The 19,106-nt window shown below is 40.9% G+C and overlaps 1 protein-coding gene across 1 annotated transcript in view; it reads right to left on the reverse strand.

The window, feature by feature from the left end:
• Positions 1-6,976: 6,976 nt before the first annotated feature.
• Positions 6,977-19,106, reverse strand: part of bcl2l1 (BCL2 like 1) — a 28,696-nt gene continuing 16,566 nt past the window's right edge. Inside the window, 2 exon segments of the mRNA XM_034591327.1 lie at positions 6,977-7,931; positions 7,934-8,036. Coding sequence (XP_034447218.1) covers positions 7,894-7,931; positions 7,934-8,036 — 141 coding nt within the window. The 3' untranslated portion in view covers positions 6,977-7,893.

Here is a 19,106-nt window from a genome sequence, read left to right on the forward strand (position 1 = left end):
GATTGACTTGTACGAGTGTAACTAGGGCAGGAACATAAAGCAGACAGTATAGTTATATAGAGTTGAGTTACATTATATAAAACAAAAGGGATGAGGTGACGCAGACCAGAGTAAAAAAAAACTAAACAAGGACAACAAACAAGTTCAGTAAGTGTTGGCAAAATCCCAAAAACAACAGGAAATCCTGGAATTAAAATAAAACAGAAGGAACCAGAAGACAAAACACACGTTTGTACTTGTACGAATAGTTCATCTTGCTTAGGAACCTTCCTACCGGAGTGAAATGACCCGATAGTATTTCAGTGGCTACTATAATAAGAGATGCTTGAATTCTCTAAATGAAAGGTGCTTCAATGCTTCCAATCTTATCTCCTTTAGCATAGGAAACATCAGACCATCCTTTATGAAAGGAAAGGAGAAAACGCCGCCCCACAATTCATTGCAGCAGCAACATTTAAATTGACACAACCTCGTAGTTGCACCTGGACACACCCACATAAATATAATAAACTGAAAGTGGTTTTCGATTCAGAACTGATGTGAATCATCACATGATCGTCTGAGCTCCTGATTTCTTCTCTGTCCAGCAGGGACTCACAATAAACAACAGACAGTTCACATCATCAGAACTTAACACAAATATAGAAGTACACTTGAGCCAACATAAATTCACAGGACTCAACTTAAAGGGATAGGTTACCGAGAGATGAAATTTCCTCATTATCTACTCACTCCTATGCCGATGGGGGGGTGGGTGAAGTGTTAGAGTCCACAAAACACTTTTGGAGTCTCAGGGGTAAACAGTGTAGCAGATTAGTGACCTATCTTCAGACGTAATAAAACAGAAAAAACATCACATGTCTCCATACTGCGTGTGTGCTGTCATCCAAGTGTCCGCAAGCCCTGACATTCATATTCGTTACGAAACAAGATAATTTACACCGCGTTTTAGGCTTAAAAGTCAACAGAAGTGGCTAAGCTGTGGACGTTAGCATCTCCGACGGTCCCTGAATGCACTTCGTCCGAAGATATCATGCGAACATTTAGGCTTAAAACCTTGATGTAAATGACCTTGTTTCAAGTTGAATATGAATGTTGGGGCTTCCGGACACTTTGATGACACCATCAGGAGCAGTATGGAGGCATGGTATTGTTTCTTCTGTTGTTTTATTACATCTGAAGAAGGACTCACCATTGACTTCAATTGTATCGGATTCTCTAACAAAGTTGACCCCTGAGACTCCAGAAGTGTTTTGTTTGTGGACTCAAACACCATCAAGGTGTTTGACTGCATAGGCCTTTAACATCTTCTGCCTTAACAGCAGGCCATCCAATGATATTGTCCACATAGGCAGCTGTGACCTTTAATTCATTTCCCAAAAATGTCCAAGAAGGTCTTTGGCCACAGCAATAACCACTATCTGGAGCCATGTTGCTGGCAGCTGGCCACCAGATCTCTAGGCTGCCCCCTAGTGAATTTGCCTCCAGATAATACAAACAATCTCCTCTGTTTAGCTTCCACACAAAAACGGAATTTCTCCTGCGTGGTAGAAACTGAGAGTTCTGTGTCCGTACAAGGAGTGCTGTTTACTTCATTTTGTCTTTGTAACAGACTGTAGAGATCTCCATGTACTTGAGGACTGCTTTGGGAATGTGTTGCTTGCTGACCACCAGAATTTAAATCTGATTGATGTGATTTTATTCGACCACATTTTGGCCACTTGAAGCTTGTCTGCATAGCCGCATTGTTATTTTCATTTTTGTCCGCTTCTGATGTTTTCTCCACTGTTGACTGAGTTTGCAGACAATGACTATTTCTGCTGAGATGATTCTTTTGCTGTGGGCTTGTATTGTTCAGCATGAGGATTGAGTGCTGCTCCTCTTTCAAATAGGATTCATTTCATCCAAATGCACATCTGAAACACTGCCATGATATCAGGCATTTAACACTGTAGTGCTAACTTTGCTGTAGATGCTGCTATTACATGTTTTTCCTGAAGCAATGCAGCACGTATTTTTTATTTTTTTATTTTTTAGACATTACTTTTTGGACCTGAGCCTTTGTTGGAAGTATTAGACTCAACATTTGAAATGCTGTCCTGAGGCTCCATATTAACCCCATCATTATGAATATTGACACTTTCAGCATGAAGGCAACTTTCATTGCAAGTCAACAATTTGTTTACATCAGCAATAAAGTCATTGACACTGAGCATTTTTACCGATACAACATTTCATGCTTTCCCACCTCAACTTTAGGTAACAACCCCATCAAATGATTTTCTTTTGCTTCACCACAGAGAACAATAAATTTAACAAATGTACCTTTCACATAGCTTTTATCACCCATCAAATCAACAACTCTCTCTTCTCTTTGAAACTTCATCTTCTTCTTTTCTGCAGATTGATAATTTTTCCCATAAGTGCTTTTTCTGTCAATTTAACACACTGCTTTTTTTTTTTACAGAGTAGTCCATATCACCTGAATCTACCCGAGGCTCTGTCCCAGTTAAGAGTTCAGAATCAGGAATGTGTTTCTTCATCCATAGTCAATTACGCTAATTCAGCTTTGTGAATAGGCGCTCAGTTCGTTGTGTTCGCGTTGTGTTCACGTTATGTGTGCACACATCTACAACACTGGCCATTCTTTTGTTGGTTGTAGCGCTCCACATACCTTGGTGTTGGCTGACTATACAGGTGTTCTGAAAATTCATTTCACAGTCATTACCGCACGGTCAAAAACTTCTTTCAAACTTCTTAGCAGCGACACCTGTGTGAAGTAACCACCTGAATATATCAACCTCTTGCCTCATTGACAGCTGCACTACTCCCCCAAGTGGTGGGAGGTTTAACAAAACAAAACAATAACAAAAGGACTTTTACACCTAACCTTAATCTAACCATAACATAGCTTTAACTGAGCCTTAACCTAACCTTAACCGAACCTTAATGTCTTCACCCTAAATTGTAATGCTTTATGATGACTGACTTTTTGAAGTCCCCATAATGTGACAGTAAACAGATGTAGGTCCCTATAGAACATCAGGAACTTGCATGAAAGATACACAGACTCACTTATAAAAATACATGAAGTGAAAAAAACGTTCCTGCCTTAGTGGTGTTTGGACCCAGACACAGGGAGCTGACCCTCACATGTGGACCTGACCCGGATCAGTAAATGTGAGTGAATCAGCTGATTCCTGATTGAACATAATAAATAAAACACTAAAATAATGTATTCTGTCTAATAAATCATTTTATTTTTCTGATATTTCCTTTATGAATATTTAGCTGATGATGCTCTACAATCGTGAATTCAAGACTGTTTTGTTAGTCACTACTTTCATTTCAGTAAAGATATCACAGTAACCAGGAGAACAAACAGGGACACACACAAACAAAACAACACAATCATGACATTTACTCATAGTTATATACATATATGTTAGTTCACCTTGGATACCATTACTACCATTATTAAATGTCTGTACCTGGTTTGAAAGGAAAATAAAGGGGTCAAATATATATAACATTAATCCAATCAGAATCAATGTTTCATCTGTTTCTGTAACTGAGTGATGAACGGATCAGTGTCCGGACAAATACATCTGTGTGTGTGTGTGTGTGTGTGTGTGTGTGTGTGTGTGTGTGTGTGTGGCTCTAGTTACTCGCAACATTAGAATATTATTGACTTAAGAAAAATAATTAACTATCATTAATCATTACATATCCATGGATATTTGTAGAAGAAGTTCTTGAAATCTAATCAGCACTAATATTGAATATTTATAAATTCATATTGGAGCCTGGCACAGCCCTGGCCCAGATTAAGGAAACCAGATCCACCCCTGTATTGGCCCTTTGTTCCAAAGGACACCAGCCCATGTCCGTTTTGCGTATCTGGCCCAGAACTTATGAAGGCTCGGAACCAGATCTGGGCCAAATATGTTTTTACTATATGGGTGATTCATATAAACAGGATCTTTACAATAAGCTTGTGAAAAATTTACCAGTCAAACTGTTCACTTGAAACTTAGTTCATATCACCATGATGGGTACAGAAATAATATATATGGTTAACCTATAAACCTTTAAAGGCAAAATGTTGGATTTAGTAATATTACGATGCATAACATCAGCATAATACAAAATGTGTTCTTCCTGACACTGACATGAATGCTAATGAGTTGTTTGTCTTTTTTAATTATGCTTATCAGTCCACCACTTCTGACTGAACTGTCTCAACAACCATTTGATGGGTTGCCATTAAATGTGTGGGCGCGTGATGGTCAGAATCCTAATGACTCCACCATGAGGTTTATGTTTGTGTGTTTGAGTTCAATATCTCAGTGACTGTCGTCATTAAAACTGGTGGGTGAATGAATTTCTCCTCTGGATGAACTGTAACAACCTAGATGACTCCAATATCCAAGACTGTGGAAAGGACGAGACAGGCATATCTTTCAACATGGGCTTTATTGAGTTCAATGCAGTTTACAATTTTTACAGTGCCATTCTAATACATACAGACACACCACTGGACATTGCAATCTCTGATTCTGTACTCTTGTGACCCACAAAGATGCACCAGAGACCGGACTTTTTGAAAATATCCTCTTGCTTTGTCTGCGTTTTTCTGTCTAGTAGCAGTCCAATAATCCTAAAGAACAAAAACACAATGAAGGACGATGCACATCAACGCAAAGATGGAGTTTAAGGCCATTTCAAGAGGCGTAACTATGTTTTTTACACCAAATATAAATAATATTTAAAAGCTATCGGTTCAGTTTTTCTTAAATATGTCGCTAAGCTAATGAACTATTCTAATCAGTTTAAATAGCTAGCATAATAATATATGTATATATATATACATACATATATATGTATAGGGTTGTGCCAATGCTGTCACACTACCTTCATTTGTGCCTCCTTCAGGTACATTTTGCTAGACAGAAAGTTGTACACACGCATACACACACACACACACACACACACATTATGGTTAGGAAGGGAACTGGTTTAAGAGCCTGTTCAGCAGAGAAAAGCCTACGAGCAGCTTCTTGGCGGGGCACACATTAGAAAAATATAGAATATTCATGTATATATGCTGGACTGGAATGTATGAGAGCAGACGTTGGCTCACAAGATGCTCAGGACACAAGCATTTACAAAGGGAGAATCATCAACAGTCGATGCAGGGTCATATTTGTGTCTTTTACTCTATTATAGTGAAACGTGTTCATAATAGTTACATGGTACTGTGAAGATGGAGACAGCAGAAGTCCACACTGATGGAAAGAGATGATGGAGGCACGGCTGAACTGACAGTGAGGTGATGAGTGTTCCACCTGTAAATCCTGATTTCTTCTTTTATATTCTTTCTGAGTTCGGATGAAAAACCTGTATTGTGTTTCATTACACCAGGACATAGTGTTCTTAGTTGTTAGCTGGAGGCAGTGTTCGGAATAGGATCTCACACACACGCACCCTTTTCCCTCCCTTCCCATTAAATTAGCCGAGCTGACAGTTGTCAGTGTGTGAAACGCCAGACGACACCCACTCCTCCAGCTTCAAATTAGAGATGAAAGGATGTTTAGAAACAAAGACGAGGTCTTCTTCCCCCATCTCTCCTGGACTACATGTGACTGGCAGGTGTGTATGTTACACGCGTGTGTGTGTATGTGTGTGAAGCAGCAGGTGGGCCAGCTGTGACTGACACACGTGACTAGGTGCAGTGACAGCTGGGGGACCACAGAGGAAGAGGTGGGGCTGCATGGAGTGGGAAAAGAGGAGGAGAGACGGACGGAGATTAGACAGATTTGCGGCGTCTGGGGAGGAGAAGGTAGAGACGTGGAGGGGTTGGACTGAGTGAGCGTGTGAGATGAGATATGAAAGTTTGGGTGTGTAGCATCACGCTCCTACAGCCCCTGACAGTTGCTGATTTGCTTAAAATGTGGAACAGACACATTATGACACATTTCTTGTCACATTTAACTCAAATCAATTCACATGCAGAACTGCATTGTCTCCTGGAAGCAGCTGCTCCAGCCGTTTGCTTAATAAATCTTTACTCTGGTGCTGAGATGATGAGACGGATGAAGAATAAGGAATGATTAGTGGATTAGCAGAAAAAACAGCCGAAAGGTTTTCTGTTTTAACATTGCAGCATATGAGTATTGCCAAACGATCAATGAAAATGATTTTAAACCCCTCCTCCCCGTGGAACAGTGTATAGAAACAACTGTGACTGCAACTAATGGTCATGTTCTCACTTACTAATTACTGGTTTGGTCTGCAACATGTCAACAGTGATAAATGCCTGTCACAGTCTCTAAACTAAATCGAATTCAGTTTATTGTTATATAGAGAGAAAAGAGAGACGTCATGTGAAAAGCTATAATAATCTGTATGAGCAGATAATGAATGTCTGGCAATATAATGCACAATGCAACGATTGATATTATATCTGCTTACTGCAGATGCCTCATTAAGATGTTAATCTTAAATGAAATGTTCAAATAACCCAATAGGTAACAAGAAAAGGCAGAGATTGTTGACAAAAACATCACAATTTTTAATTGTTCTTATATCTGCTTGCAATTACATTACAGCATGTTGTAAACCTTTAATGAATAGTTTTGTATTGTCTATCAAAGCTTAATGGAGGGGGGGGTATTAAAGTAATTTATAACTAAAATGAAAGTGCATCCAAATATCAAACCCTCATGACTGATGCTGTTAAAAGACCACCGCCGTTCTGTCTCTCGTGTGTGTTGCTACAGTACTTGCTGCATTCTTTAGCTACTGCGTAGTAAACATGGAGGGTCCGAGCCGTGGTGCTCTGCTTGGATAAACGCTGATTTTCTCTCTCACTCACACACACACACACACACACACACACACACACACACACCCCACACACACACACACACACACACACACACACACACACACACACACACACACACACACACACACACACACACACACACACACAGTGCTCTGGCAGGATCGAATGGAGGCCAAGTATGACCATAAAGCACGGATCAGCAGGTTTTAATGGTTCAGAAATCCAAAAAGCAAACGCACAAACAAGCAGAGGATTTAGTTTCCCGTTGAGCTTTTAAGTGTAAGACTCCCATGTTCTGTTAACTAAAATCTGTTGGACTCATTTAGATCATTATTACAAAAAGCATGAAAGTGTGTGGAGTCATGGGTTATTGATATTGCGCTGAGAGTGTGTGTGATCTGAATGGCAGGGTGGCAGGAAATGGGAACTACAGAAGCTTGTTCAGGGGCAGGTGCTACATCCTCCCCCTGCGCTCACTCTCCATATGGCACATACAAAGCTAATGTAGAGCTGCAAGTTTTCAAGACGACACGCGTGGAGCGGCCGAGACCACACAACACGCCGACTCTGTATCAGACAGGTGAACTGTGAATTCTGAGATCAGGCTTTACCTTTTTTAAGGATGAAGATGGGAAAAAAATTTATTAAAACTAATACATACATACATAAAAAATAAAAAATGATACAAGTGGAGAAAAGGAACAGTGGGAACAATTGGTTGAGTGAATGAAAGAATAATAGGGCTGTCTCTGTATATCCACTCATGTTTCATCAGGGTGGAATAAGATGAAAACAGGAATACTCGATCTCCTCCCCCCTCCGGTCTTTTTTTCAAAAAGTCCAACAACATGTGAGGATTCTCAGTCCACTGTGGGATGTGTGAGGAGGGGGGGATAAAACAAAGGTAAACATCTTCAGCAGTTCTGACGAGACAAACAGGACCTTCATTTGAACTTGCGTGGCGTACGATCAGGGCAGTGAAGGTAGCAGGTGGGGAGGATCATGGGAGAAGAGTGTTAAAAGAGGTTGTTGTCCATCTTCTCTCACAGGCGTTTTTGGGCTATGAGGGAACCAACCACCACCCGGTCACCAGGGTCATTCCTGCGAGCAGCCACTTCTTGAAACTCTCCTGGGACCTCCTGCTCTCCGCCGCAGAGTCGTTCCCGAAGATTTCAGCAAAGTGCTCCTGGAAGACAAAAACAAAGAGAGAATAAGAAGGAGTTAAACATCAGGATATCTGCAAATTGCCAAACAGGAAGTGATCCTATGAATATTGCTGCCATGACGGAGTTTAGCACCCAAGCTGTGTATCTGTGTCGAAAAACAAATAATCAGCAATTTTTCCACAGCACTGCAATAGTTTATCAATGGACATAGAAAAAGACATGTCCAAAGACTGACTGTTAGCACAGTGCTCCACCCCCAGAGAGCTGGTCACCTGTCTTAATACTGAATGTATCACATGTCCAAATCACATTAAATTCTGTACTGTATTTTCTTGTACAAATTACAATAGACATGACAAGTGTGAAGCCGATTTGATGAACGGTTCATGAGAAATGCTTTCCACATACAGAAAGTCAAACGTCTGTGGAATTGGTAGGTGGATGATTTCAAATAAAGAAAAATACCCACATGCATGTAGCACTTCCCAAAAGTCCCCATTCAAGAGTGAAAAAACAAGCCACAGGCAGGTTTAGAGAGTCAGGTACATTCCCTTCTGTAAAGGTCTCCAGGCCTCAAACAAGAAGCTAGGTATCAGTATGACCGTCACAGCCCACACGTTATGTGTGGAAATTTCCATCCACCACACAAATCAGGTAAGGCTGCCGTCCCCACCGGCAAAACCCCCCAGAAGCCACCTACATTGATGATTGATTCACACTAACAACAAGATGACCCTCCCCCTCCCTTCCCAGGCATCCCATCAGTCGTGCGTCAGATCGCAGAAGCGTTGCTGTGTGCCGACATTCTTTCCTGCTGCTGTCTGGCACTGCCAAGCCAGCATAACCGCCCACTGAAATCATTTCCTGGAAATGAGCTGCAGAGCATGCAGCTTTCATCTCTGGCCACAGGGCGGTGCCAGTCAGGCTAACAAAAATCTCCTCTACAAACACAACAGCAGATCAGCTGAGATGGACTTGGCCTCCTGAGTCACCTCTGATGATGTTGTAAGTACTTTGAAAGTGTCTGTGTGTGAGGACAATGCTGCTTCTTCAGAGCAGGACAGAAGGTGTTTATGGGACAGCAGCAGGCGGCTGTTACTGGAAACTGCTGAGAGAGAGAGAGAGAGAGAGAGAGAGAGAGAGAGAGAGAGAGAGAGAGAGAGAGAGAGAGAGAGAGAGAGACCATGTGCGTGAAAAGCGCATTTATCAGTTGAGCTTATCAGTAACACTAATCACCATGACATCGGGCTAATAATGCAGAACACCCCTTTTCAAGTTCGAAATATTAATGCGTGTGTGTGTTAGGGGATTCACGACTACAGCATTTTAGTAGTTGTAAACTATTCCCAAAAAGTAGTCGACTAACCTTGGAAGGCATATTTTTCACGACCCTTGTCAATATGTGTGAGACAGGAGGACATTTATGTTTTTATATTGTCCTTTGCAGGTTTGTTTTCCTACTCCATGCACTTTCATTATTCTGACCAGTAGGTGTCACTGTTCATCCTTTTGTTCATGTTTTTCATGGTTTTTGGAAACATCTCATCTTATAAGTAGAAAATGTTTCCTGGTCAATTTTAATTGCTTTTGGCTACGGTTAGCAATGTACTATGAGCTAAGTATAGACTGTAATGTCTGATCAAAGTGTTGTAATACACACAATGCGATCCACATTGCTGAGGGAGCAAATAAATGCTGGGAAACATTTGTGAGTCGTTGTGTTCCATGCCCTTATCCACACCCCCGTTACACTAGCATTAGCCATGACGTGAGTCTTTAGATGGTTGTGCATAGCTCTGGTATTGTTGATGTAGTTTAGGGCAGCCTTACATGTATTGCATTTACATCTGACGGTTTTATCTGCTCTGGTCAAGTACTTCCACACTGTTGATTTTAGTCAAGCATCAGACCGCAGCACTTAAGTCATATATGACCATTATGACTTGTCAAATGCTTGTCAATAAGAACAGCGCCCCCTGCTGCATAGCTGCTGTAGATGCCACTGCTTCATCACTGCACCTTGCTAAACGCACACATGTAGGACTAGTCTACAACGAGGCACAGTATCGACGAATAGTTTTGATAGTCGATGATATCTGTGAAATTGCTAGTGTGTATGCCTGATATGTTTAACAGAAGTACCCAGCAGCAGCCAAAACAGCTTTATTTTCTGAGAAAAAACATTTATTGTTCAAATATGATGCCCAGCTTGTAACAATAAGCAATGTAATCTATGTAAATCTATTTCAATCATGTACACAGCTTCTCCAAAGTAAACATGTTTTGTAAGTTTGTCATTTCTGATAAAAACTGAATATATTTAGAATTCAGACAAAACAAGGAATTTGGATGTCACCTTGGGCTCTGGGAAATTGTGATAGGTATTCCACTGATAATAACAACATCTCAAAATGATTAACTGATTAATTGAGAAAACAACTTGAAATAGTAATTGATATCCAGTACATCGATTTATCTGTTTTTACCAGCATGATATTAGCTTAGTGTAGATGTGGCAGCCCATGAATTTCAAATGATTTCTTGCAGTTTTATCTTCTGCACCACATGCTGGCCGAGTACTAATGTTCCATCAGTGAAACCAATCACACCATCAGCATATGACATCATTTCTCATTGATCGGTGTGGCTTAATTTACGGAGCTTAACACTGAATAAGTTCTTGTACGAAAGTAATGTGAAATAAATGTTTCAGTGCAGTAGAATTGTTCTAACCTCAGCCTAGAGCCGAGTTACAGTATTTTCCTTTACTTTTAAGTGTATAGTTTTGGCCTTTATTTAGATTGAAAAAGAGAGAGAGTAGAAACAGGAAACTTAGAGGAGAGAGAAGTCAGAATAACATGCAGAAAACAGTCTGTGAGTTCGGCCAGGAGTCAAACCAGAGACCCGCTGATCAGGGCATGAAGAAGGCCCATGTGATAAGCCCCCCCACCCACCATTCAGCTATCAGGACAACCCAGAGTCACAGTGTTTAATGTGAGATGAGACATCACTGTTCTAATTAATGTAAATTCATGAGCTTCGATAACGATGTATCGCCAAGGAAATGAAGCGCTGATTTCGATAGCTCCTTGAGGCACCAATACAGGGCTGTGGGGGAGGGGACAGCTGTCCTTCAACAAACCCTGATTTTCTGTTAGTCAACAGACTCAGGGTTTAGGCCCACATTGACATAATGACGAGGTTCAGGAGGAGTGACAATCACAAGTCAGACGTGATTAACAGAGAGAGAGGGTTTCAGGGAGGCGGAGGAGTGAGAAGGCGCTGGGATTTCATTCCAGGAGTTTTAAGTCATTATGATTTAGTTTGATGATTACACAAGTGTGGGGTCTAGTTCCTTTCACGCCCCGCGGTCTCTTGCTGCCTGATGCATGACATCATCATCATCGTCGTCACCATCACCTTTATCGTTACAAGTAGACCACTTCAAATACAGATTCAGACCTAAACAATGATCCCATCTGCTCTCTGGGTGCTCAGGTGACACTACTCATACCATAATACATGTATGAGAGGGGGTGACGTGTGTGTGTGTGTGTGTGTGTGTAGAAATATGATGCTGAGCAGAGGTTCTGAGGAAGCTAATCTTTAGCTCTGTGGTTTATGTTTCGAAGAACATGCAGGGTGTGAATGTGTTGGGTAAGATAAGAGGGAAGATGGTGAGGAGATGACCTGCTCCTGACCTCACACAAACGGACTCACAGCTCACTATAGCTGTTTTCAGACATGACCTGCGGTTAAAATCCGGTGAATTGGCTACGGAGTTTACCCGCAGTCTACCCGCAGTCTGCCTTTCACACATGCACAACGCAGCAGGAGGTTCTCTGCCCAATTTCGTTCACAACAACAACTGAACTACGCATTATTCAGGCGAGAAGTGACTCTGCTGCGGCGATCGTGTGATTTTCTTTACAACACAGACACTGTCGTCAGTTCTTATCACCACAAACTCTCTAGACATCTTCCTTGGTGTCTTATACATGTTTGACACAGCATTTTCACTGGGAGATATATTCTGTTGTTTTCTTTTCATTTTCATTTTTTTTTTAAAGTATTGTTTTAAAAAAATGGTTCTGTATTTCAAATCAATCTGTATTTGTAGTACTGCCCCTGCTCCACATCTTCTGTCCTGGCATTGGTACTTGTTGGTCACTTTAAACTACACATTAATGTAACTGCTTTGGGGTAAATTATAAATATTATTAATTTTAATAATCCAGCAGATTAAACGGTTCCTTGTACAATTTATGGCCTTAGTTTTCTGAGAATCTCTTCCAATCCAAACTAAATTATAATAGCAATAGTAATTTAAGTCAATTGCAATAATAACCAAAGGTCAACTGTATAATAAACCATTATACACGAGAATAGTACTCAGCCGACCACATACCTCTGCCAAGGCCGGACAAGCCTACACACAAATTTTAATCACTTTCTTTAACATTGTGAGATAGGGTGTTTTTAAACATTTTTGTTGATTTATCAGAGAATAATCCATTGATCTGTATAAAAAAAAAAATATTTAGGAGACTTTGGTGCAGATCTAAATAAAAATCTGGATTTAGTGAATCTGAAAGTGGTTTCATAAGTGTTGTGCCCTGGCAGAGGGTCTGCGTTCTTCATTCTAGTGTCATTCTATTTGCAATACGATTTTTTTGCTTATCATTCAGCCCTCATTGGGATGTAACGGAAATATCTCCAAACGAGTTGATCATAAATCAAACTACATAGGGAAATTTGTGAATTTCTTCTTTTTAATTTACTCTTTCTCATTTGTTTCTCCTGACTGAACTATCTGTATATTGTCATGGTTTGTTACAAAATTCAAAATGACGATAACTAGGTTTCCAATTTGACAGGAACTATAAATTACAGCCACAAAACTGAAAGTGGTCTCTAACACAGAGGCAAACTTGTCACAGTAGCTCCTTATATTCATGGATTCACTCTAAATAAACACATGCGCACACGTCCGCTGTAAACTAAGCACCTGACAAATTCAAGGAGCAAACATCCCTGAGAAGCTTCTACACGCGTCTGTTGACTCAGTGTTTCCAGTGAAAGAGCAGCATCTGAAGAATTTGTAAATATATGACTTGGTGCAACACAGGAGCTGGTTTGAAGCTTTGCCAGATGCCTATCTGCCTCTCAGACGTGACTCTGCCAAGGTAAGGATTGCTGCTAGAGCAGTTTGGCCTCACATAGCGACCCTCTCTACCAAGGCCTTGTTAATGATAGGGAGGAATCAGACTCTCTCTACTGTCTGTACGAGAGGAAGCTGCAGAAGAAGATTCAATATTTGTCTTCAGCTTCACTTTCGAATCCCAACTGGCCTTGATGCATTATGTGCCCAGTTTGAAAAAAGACTATTGATGTAACTTGTGACACTGGTGACGTGACAACATGGACAAATAAACATGAGTCGAGGAGACACAGAGTGTGTGTAACATGAGGCTGAAAAGTGCACTGGAGGAAAGTTGATGTTAAGCATCATGAACACTGTGCAATAAAGTAAAGCAGGTGGAATCACACACAAGGGATTGACAAATGGCTCTGAAGTAAATAATGACGTTGTGTGATTACACTAAATGAAGTGATATGAGTCAGTGTTTTACTGCGGCCTGTTAAGTGTTTCTTCTACCTATCCCTGGATGAGAAATCTTAGAACAATGTGAGGAATGTGTGTGCAGAGAACAGAGCTACAGCTCCTTGTGATGATGACTGGCACCTAATAAACAGACATGTCAAGACATGTTACTATGGAGTGGGTATCATGAGCCAGTGTGTATTGATAATGTGGTCAAGGGATGTAAAGGCCCCCCCACTTCACATGCTGCCAAAAGTAGGTTTTAGGTTTCACAGTAGATCTGACTGTGAGTAGACTCATCCTCAAGTGTCCAGTGCTTTTATTTTGACTAAAAACCTGTCTAACGAGCCCGTTGGTTCCTTCTCTTTAAAAACTGATCAAAAATGATATGCATTCATAATTATGAACGGTTAAAAAGAAGCTGGACATCAAAAGATGGTCGAAAGCTGAGGCGGATCTAGGATTATTCAAAATCAGGGGCAATAAAGGGTCCAAACTTTACATAGAAAGGCCAATTATATGTTCAACATCCATGCACAATTCCTGATTCCTGAAGGTGCACATTTAAGTCATTCTAAATGGTATAGGAGTGTCCTGTGTCTGCCTTGTTATTCATACAGGTGACATGTTTCAGCCTTGGAAACATTTACAGTCAAGTGGTGATCTCTATCTTTCCTCTGTGTTTCCAGAGCCAGGTCTTTACGGATTCTTCAAAGTGTTGGTGACAGCAGGATTTGTCGTTGTTAGATTGGACTATCCTGGTCTATCCACTGCAGTCAGTGACTTAGGATCTGATATAACCAAGCTGAAAAGTTTATCGTTCATTTGAGAAATTTGAATCACCAAATCATGAAACTTGGTGAGCTCACCTTTCCTTTGGCGATACTGCAGTGATCAGTGGTCCCAGAATACTGTGGTTAAATTTCATTCCATTATTTAAATTTAAACATAAAAAATCTGTCACTTTAGTGACTTTGACTGCAGTTATGTTAGACACTGTCTTTTCTCATGAATGTTGTAAGTATTGATATTTTGTCCTGGGAGAGGGATCCCTCACCCTCTGAGGTTTTTACTTTTTCCTCACTCTAGTCGAGGGTTAAGGGGAGAGGAGGCGACACCTTGTTAAGCCCTATAGAGCAAATAGTGATTTGTGAAAATGGGCTATGCAAAATTGATTTGAGTTGTATGCTGCTGTTCCTGCTGTACCCATTTGAATACATACCTCAAAGTATGATTTTTAAAAACAAATGGTTGTTACCTATCTGCCTTTAAACTCTATTTCTTAACCGATTGGGAATCAGACGATATAAAAGACCTTCATTTTACTTTATATGCTTCTAACAGAAAGAGTGAAGGGCCCTGCTTTATTACCAGTCAGCTCAGTTGGCACATGTCAAGGCAGCACTGTTGGTTTGATATGCTCTGTCTCCCCTTGTCCCACCTGGCAGGTAAACCCCTTCTTTATCTGCTCTCTTCCTTTCTCTTTCACACGGTCACGCCTTTATTTCTTTATCTCTGCTAAGTTCCCAGAGGAAATCAGGTGCTAGGCAGCGGCCTACCGAGTGCTTTCAGGCTATGTTTCTCCCCTTCGCCTTCTACGTCTTTAACTTTCTCTTTCCTTGTTAGCCAGGGGGGGGGGAAAGGATGAAAGAGGGATAAGCTCATGAAAGCGAGAGGTTTGGTATGAGAGAGACAGAGGCAGTGAAAAACGTGAAGGGGCAAAGGGAAGGAGATTGCGCAGTTGGTTTCCAGGGCTACCAGAAAGCAGCTGATTAGCGTGTGTGATGTGAGTTTGGGCCTGTAGGTCCGTCTCTGTGGCTGACAAATGGCCCAGTACTACATGTGGAGAAAGGAGCATTTTAACGATCATTAGCAGTAGCTTCCCATTCATCAGCTCTGACTTGTCGGTTGCTCCAGTGTTGCACCATAACAAGCTGCAACACTCAAATCCCCTGATGTTGAAACCCTGAACACGACACACACACACACACACACACACACACACACACACACACACACACACACACACACACACACACACACACACACACACACACACACACACACACACACACACACACCGATTAACAACTCACATCCTTTTCCTTTTAGGCAAAATGGAGCTGAAGACAGATTGAAATTCAATACCTTGGGGACACATTGAAAACATATATAGTGTTAATATTAGCAATCATATGTGCAATCATTATGTCAAGCCAGAGATGTTATTAGGCAGGAGACAACCCAATTAAATGTCAAACATGACGCATATCTCGGACCTCCCTTAAAACAGCCAATCATCTGTTGAACTGCAAAACATAGCAAGTGATTGGTTGGGGCTAACCAACTTTTTAAGCAGTGGAGACTTGACTGTTGATCCTATTCATGTAATTTTTATGTGCGAGTGACCATTGAAAGTGTAGTTGAGACCCCCGTTCATTTGGATTGGGCCAGGCTGAGAGCTCGTGAGCGGGCCATGCAAGCGGTCTGTTTATCTCCCTCTCAAATAAACAATATTATTGACTGATAGTATAAATGCTCAGACTACAGGAGTTTAAAAATTTGAAACAATTTTGAAATCAGGTTGCACCACTCACATAATGGGAAACTTCTGTCTTATCTCAAACACACGCATACTCGGAGTTCCTGTTGTTTCTATGTGATGTACATTAGTCATGAATTTCCTGTGTATGAAAGGCTGTATTTTCTAAGATCTTAACTGTGTAAAAGATTATCAAACCTTACACAACTTATTTTTTTCTAATAGCTCAAGCTTGATGGGATTAATTTAGTTTTACCTGTGTTAAGCACTGTTATTTTGCAATTTAAATATTATATAAACAAAAATCATGGGACTTCACAAACGATATCTCTGTGAAATGAATTATATGAGAATTATTGATTTGTTCATTTATGTGAAGACGTTTGTAGTGCATGTTGATGTAAGAGTCCCCCTGTGGCTGTGTGAAACATCTGATTGAGACAACCCTAACCCTTTCAACTGATAAAGAAGGCTTTTTAGCAACCTGCAGAGCATGTGACGTTCAGCCACACCGGCCACAAGCAACTGCTCGAAACTGGTTGAAAGACGCAGACTTGATGGCTGTGATGAAACAGAACTGACACCGGGGAGGACACTATAGTTACCAAGCAGAAGAGAATCCAGAGAATTCAGTCGAAGTAAACAGAAAGTTCTATGTTCTGACAAAAAAGCTGACAAAGGAGGACTGGACACACGGACACACGGACACGCACACACGCACACACACACACACACACAAAAGGCCTTTATGCGTTAAATATGTGTGTGAGTGCGTTTGCATGCAACACTCCCTCTGTGTAGCAATGACTTGACAAAAACAATCTAGATCAACCAGCTTTGAACCAGTTTCTTACAGAGAAAGGAGACAAATGAGCTCACAAGGTAAAACGGAAAGTACCGGGACTATAGGAGGTAATGCTCTGTGAGGAACCCGGCATTGTGGCAATAAATGATTCAAAAATAGGTTGGGTTTTTTCGAATATTTTAGTTTTGTTTTTGACTCTGGCCCCTAAGACTCATAATCATACAGAGTCAAAAATCTTTTCAAATGGGTTAGAATTCAGAAACTGTTGTTGATACCAAACTTAACCATGTGACACTGTTTCTATGGTTTGAAGTACAAACAACACTTCATGAGCATGTTTTGAATTCCCTATACATGTGTTATGAAGGTTGTAACTGTGTATCTATGTGATAAAGGCCTCGCCTACAATGAACAGACAAGAGAGAACATAAGTAGAGGGAGGATTTATTGTTTGTTTAATTTCTCCAAAAGACTAAACCCTAAGGCAGTCATTCCCACTAGCAGCAGCTTGGGGACACATTTCCTTAGACAACACATCAACTCTATTCCAGCCTTCTTGAGAGGGCTGTCTTTAAGAGGAGTGGTTTAAAAGATTTCCTTTTCAACCCCCTGTAACGGATGTCTTGATTTGACCGATTCACAACATTTGAATATGGGGAAAACCAAAAAGGAAACGGGTGAGGAAGCCAAAAGTGAAAAACGAAACAATCTGAACACTTGGTAGGAAATGGGAAAGCAAGTAGTAGCCAGTGACCCAAAGCCTGCTGGTCCCTGAGAGTCACAAGGAGAAAGAGCTGCGTCATTCAAAAATGTCATCAGTCCTGGCTATAGCTCAGCAACACTTCCTGAAAGTTGCAACACTTAGGATGTGCACACACAGAATGCAGTGTCCCTGAGCCCAGAGCATAGTGTGGAACACAAGACATGATGTCTTTTTGTGAATTGAGTAATTTCACTGTTGAATGTGTTTACAGAGCAACACACAGAGGTGACATGATGTCCTGGCGGGTGAAACAACACGATATCATACAATGCTGTGTGCTATGACCTCTACCTTACATTGTCATGTGCAGATCATAAGACCATAGTCAGTGACTCTGCAAGATCAGAAACAAAATATTAACTGTGAAAATATCACACAGAATGAAGCTCAATTATTCTCTAATTTGAGATGATAAATCCAATCAAACACGAACAATCGCATTATATATTACAATTTTTATCTTATTTACATTTACAAACAGCATTTATTTAGGCTCCTTGTGCTGATTTCAACCTGAGAGAAGTTGCATCCTGTTTACTTTGATTATTCCTGAGATATTTTTGGTACCTGATGGGAGACCATCTGTGGCAACAGCCAGCAGACTGGACATGATTCAGAAAAACACACACCTGTGTATACAAGTTTCCACAATTCACAGCGCTTATCAAAATAAAAGCCTCCGCAAAAATTGTGTCTAGTCAAGTTATCTGGCCAAGGGTGGAAAAAATTCCCAACAGCTTTTAAAGTTTGACAGAGCAGAGATAGGAGAGCCTGCAGGAAACAAACACTTCAAGGTAGAGTGGCTATGGAGGCCACTTATGAGCAAAAGACGTGATTGTGCACTTGGAGAGTGAGACCAATGAGAAAACTGCTGATCCTCATTATTGAAGAAAACTTAAATGCTTCGGAGTGAACACAACCTCATGTTGCCTTCAGATGGGGTTGTGTTTATTGTGTTCTTGAGGAGAGGCAATGTTTCCCTACGTTGGACCTCTGAATTCTCTTGAAGCGCCAGGTTGCCATCACCTGGCAGCAATGTTCCCACAACTTCACCACCTGAACACCAAGCACAGCCTTTAGGGGATTTCCACATCATAACCATGATCTCCACGAGTTCTATTTGGAAGCAGCATGATGATCTTTAATGAACAAAAGCAGGCAGTCAAGACAACGCTGGAGTGACCAGCGTTGTCTCTGAATGTCCTAACATCATCTCTGAATGTCCTAACATCATCTCTGAAGAAATGTGAAGCTCGCACAGGAAAACTGTCTGAGCTTTAGAGGATCTACCAGGAAAGTTGAAATGCTAGTTACTATATTCATTATAACCACTTGCAGATGTATTATTCTAGCGGTTTCGATTTTGATCAGTTTT

Source organism: Hippoglossus hippoglossus, chromosome 7 (genome assembly GCF_009819705.1).
Source record: "Hippoglossus hippoglossus isolate fHipHip1 chromosome 7, fHipHip1.pri, whole genome shotgun sequence".
Taxonomy (NCBI): Eukaryota; Metazoa; Chordata; class Actinopteri; order Pleuronectiformes; family Pleuronectidae; genus Hippoglossus; species Hippoglossus hippoglossus.